The following is a 4,509-nucleotide window of genomic DNA, read 5'->3' on the forward strand; positions in this document are numbered from 1 at the left end:
TAATAATATGGAGTATTAAATAAGCTTTCCAACGCTTATGATCATGCCCCTTTTCGAGTTACCAAACTCGAGTTATGCTAATTTTAGAATTACTAAAATTTTCTATTCAAGCCGGTTCTCTAAGTGAGGTCTAGCGAAGTCTGGAAGAATTGGAATTTCTTCCAGTATAGGAAAGTTCGCTAGGTCAACTGATAGCGAAGCTGACTTTGCTAAGCAAGGTCTAGTGAGCGCCGGCAAAGTGAAACAGAGGAAAAAACCTAGTTCTGGAAATGGATAGTTTGCTAAGCGAAATAAGTTCACTAAGAAATAGTACTTGTACGCAGAAAAACGAACAGAAGCAAAAACAGCGAAACCCGCATGCAAAACCATCATTTTCCATTCATTCACTCAACAACTAAGAGAAATAAGTGAAATATAACATGCATGGAAAGATTTCATCAATTAGGACATAGAATAAATTATTTAACATGCTTTCATGGTTAATCTCACAACCCTTCTTCCCAATCATACAAACCCTCAATTTTCCCCAAGTTCTTATCTATGGAACTTACCTTTGTGTTGATGGAGATGCTAAACAAGAATGGGGATGACGAAAATAATCGGTTTGGGTTGCATGAAATGGTTGAGGAAGATGAAGGTTGAAGCTTGAAAATGGAGTTTTCCTTTTCTTCTTGTTTTCATGTATCTCTCTTCTCTCCACTTCCTTCTCCAAATTCAGGTTTTTGCAACAAGAGAAAATGAATGAGACACTCCTCAAAACAAGTCTTAATTCATATTTAAAGGTGGAAGTAACCATAATACCCCCACACCTAATTGATCCACTTTCTCTAAATAGGTCAATTAGGGTGTTTTATATCCCAAATCTCCAAATGATTTCACTAACATTTCATCAGTGTTAATCATTAGGCGATAGTTATACCAAGTATTACAAGATTGGATAAACTTCTGCTAAGAACTTCTTTAGTAATGGTAAATAAGAGAGGATAGAGGGGATCACCCTGTCTCACGCCTCTACCACACTCAAAGAACCCATGGAGTTTTCCATTGAAAGAAACAGAGATCTAGGTAGAATTAAGGATGATCCATATCTAGATAGTGAAAATACCATTGAAACCAAATTGTTTAAGAACTTGCATAAAAATAACCAATTAATAGAATCAAAATCCTTTTTAATGTCCACTTTTATAACCAGATTATCACTATAGTATTTCTTATGCATCAAGTAAATAGCTTCAGAGTTAAGTCTTATACAATCTTTAATGCATCTCTCTTGAACAAACCATTTTTTCTCCTTAGATATGATTGTTGACATAATAGAAGAAAGTCTATCTGCAATAACCTTAGAAATGATTTTAAATTAAAAGTTAGCTAACACAATAGGTCTAATTAGCTCAATAGAATCAACATTAAAAACTTTAGGAAGGAGAATCAACAATAGAATCAAAAGTGTTAGCATTATAATTAGGCATAATCCAAGAGGAGATAAGGAATTGCTTAACAGCCTCAATGACTTCGTGATGAATAATTCCCCAATAGTGTTGAAAGAAGAAGGCTCTAAAATCACCGGTCCCAGGAGCAACATCTTTGTTTAGATTGAAAATATATTCTTTGATTTCAAGATTTGAGGGGATTTTTGTAAGCATTTGATAAGTTTCCTGATTGATGAAATTAGGGATGATATCATTGATGAGGTCAGAATTTATAACAGTTCCCACATAAGAGAATAAATTCTTGAAATAATCACGTGTATAAGGACCTCTTCATCAGAAACAAGATTTCCATCAATGATAAGAGAAGAGATATTCTTAGTAGCAACCTTTATCTTAGCAATCCTGTGAAAACATAGGGTTCCTCACAATCCAAATGCCATTTAAACTTATCCTTTTCTTTCCAAAATAAATGCTCCTTATGTAAAGCATCTTCAAGCTTGTTCATGCAAAGATTTTCTTCAAACCTGAGAGTCTTAGAGTAACCACCAAACTGGATCTTGTCCTACAACATGTTCGACTTATCTTCCGCTTCAGTAACTAATTGATGGACATTACCAAAGGTTTCTTTGTTTTGGATATTCATATTGTTTTAAGGAACTTGAGCATTTTAGAAAGGACAAACATAAGGCAACCTGGATCTTTTAAATTCCAAGAGAATTTGACAACATCTAAGCAAATAGGGTGAGCAATCCACATTTATTGAAATTCTAATTAACAAGCATTAGAAACAATGGAATTGTTATTGGGACGCCAATACTCTTGATCTAGACCAAACAAACAGATCAAAACTTGGGAATGAGATGATCTCTGAAGATTGAGGTTGAAATCTTTGAACCACGAGAAGAGCTCGAGAGTACCCGATGAAAGATTCCATTCTTTGTTGGACATTACCCTTTTTGTGTCTTCTAGGGAGAAAGAAAGCTCATAAAATCCTTTGCCGAGAGACGTAATCCCCACACGACCTAGGTTATTCCATAAAGGAGTGAGTTTTTTCCTTATTGCAACAATGGACAACGGAGATGACCCCTTGGGCCAAATCACCCGACTGTGGAGATTGTGTTTGTAGGTCTCAATCCCCGCTAAGTATTCCTCCTCAAGAATAGATATGGCTAATCGGTCCCCTTTGTAATAGGGTTGAGGTAGCTAAGAGGTTGGAATTTGATAGACATTGGAATTTTCGTTTAGGGCTTGAACGAAGATATTTTTTGAAATTTTCCAAATCGTTTTTCTTTGTAAGGCTGGTCTTTGGGACGTCGATACACAACCAAGGTATTTGAAATATGCTCATGGTGGCCGACCGTCGCAAGCGGCGAGGGAAGATCATAGAGGATTTGCCAAGGAAATCGTTAAACGGTGACGAACTCCCATTCTCTATTATAAGTAAAACTTAATTATTTCTTTTTTAGAATTAATAAATAATTAATATTTTTGAACAATATATATCATCAACATCATCATTTATTCAATGAATTTAAAAAATAGTATTGTCCTCAAATGGGTGTTACCAAATGTTTCTAAAAATGAATTGGAGTAAATATAATTTTCTAAAATTGAAGAAAAAAATCCATTTTTTTAGAAGAAAATTCAATTTTTCCTTCTTTTTGGTAAAATAATGTAAGAATAAAATGGTGGAAGAGATATCAATCGTTAGTTGATCTAGTGGTAATTGGCGATAGACTTGATAGGGAGAATCATGGTTCGATACAACCATAGTTTTTAAGATTATTTTGATATCTATTAAATTTTAAAAAAAAAAACAATAAACTAGGGTTAGTAAAGTCTTTTAGACAACAAATACCACTTGAAAATTGTGATTTTTCATTAAAAGATGATACTAACTTACTCTCTCCAATCTCTATTATAAGTAAAAATTGATTATTTCTTTTTTAAACTCGGTAAATAATTAATATTTTTAAACAAAATATATATTATTAACATCAACCATACAATGAATTTAAAAATTAGTATTTATAATAAAGAATGAATTGTGGATTTCTTAAGGTGCATATAGACTATAAAACCATCACTCGTGCCTCTCTATTGAGCACTCAAAATTACTTAGCCACTAATAGCCATCTAGATCAATTGAAAGATGGGTGAGGGAAGAGGCAGTGCCAATAGTGCAAGTGTTATTACAATGCTACTATTATGTATATTTGTGTTTCATCCTAACATGATCCATGCAGTAATTTTCACTGTTGGTGATGGCCAAGGTTGGTCCTTTGGTATTCAAAACTGGCCTGCAGGAAAAACTTTCAAGGCAGGGGACACACTTGGTAAGCATGAAGCATCCCTTATTTTATTTTTTTTAATTTCTATTATGAAATTCAAATGCATTAATAATAAAAATGAATTGTTATCTAATACATGTTTTGTTTTCTACATGCAGTATTTAATTATGCTCCTTCCCTACACAATGTGGTGAAAGTGAGTGAGGCTGATTTCAATGCATGTGTGTCTAAACCTCTAAGTGGAACAAGAATTTTTACATCTGGAGCAGATAGAATTGTACTTGTTAAGGGAACTAATTTCTTCTTATGTGGTGTTCCTGGTCATTGTGGTGCAGGACAGAAAATTGCAGTCAATGCTATTTAATTTCTTAATTATTATCTCATGCATTGCAATATGTAATTTGATGTTATTTCATATATATAATTTTGCTATTCTATTTTTTTCATGAAATAGGTGATTCTTCAATGTTGTTGGGTGTTTATCTTGATTTTATATTCTAAAAAATTAATCAGAACATCCACAAATAAATATTCAAACGTAGAGTTTTGAATGGATTAAAACTTAATAAATTAATATTAATATCTAATTTATTATTCTAGTGACATAGATAATTTGATTAGTTAATTCATAATCCTTATAGTGAAGAATGTAATCTCTGGCCAAATCGCGTTTTAAATGTATAAAATTGTAATGAGATGAAGGTTTTACAAAAATTATTTGGAGAGAAATGGCTCTGTGGGTGGGTAAAGAGGATAATATAGAGGAGGAGTGTTTGTCGACTTTTATG

General features: G+C 33.0%; 1 protein-coding gene across 1 annotated transcript; it reads left to right on the forward strand.

The window, feature by feature from the left end:
* The first annotated feature begins 3,582 nt into the window (after positions 1–3,582).
* LOC131636475 (chemocyanin-like) lies at positions 3,583–4,085 on the forward strand. Its single transcript, XM_058907080.1, has 2 exons — positions 3,583–3,766; positions 3,880–4,085. The coding sequence occupies exons 1-2, from the start codon at positions 3,583–3,585 to the stop codon at positions 4,083–4,085; spliced, it is 390 nt and encodes a 129-aa protein (XP_058763063.1).
* Positions 4,086–4,509: the final 424 nt, after the last annotated feature.

Source organism: Vicia villosa, unplaced genomic scaffold (genome assembly GCF_029867415.1).
Source record: "Vicia villosa cultivar HV-30 ecotype Madison, WI unplaced genomic scaffold, Vvil1.0 ctg.001755F_1_1, whole genome shotgun sequence".
NCBI classification, from domain to species: Eukaryota; Viridiplantae; Streptophyta; class Magnoliopsida; order Fabales; family Fabaceae; genus Vicia; species Vicia villosa.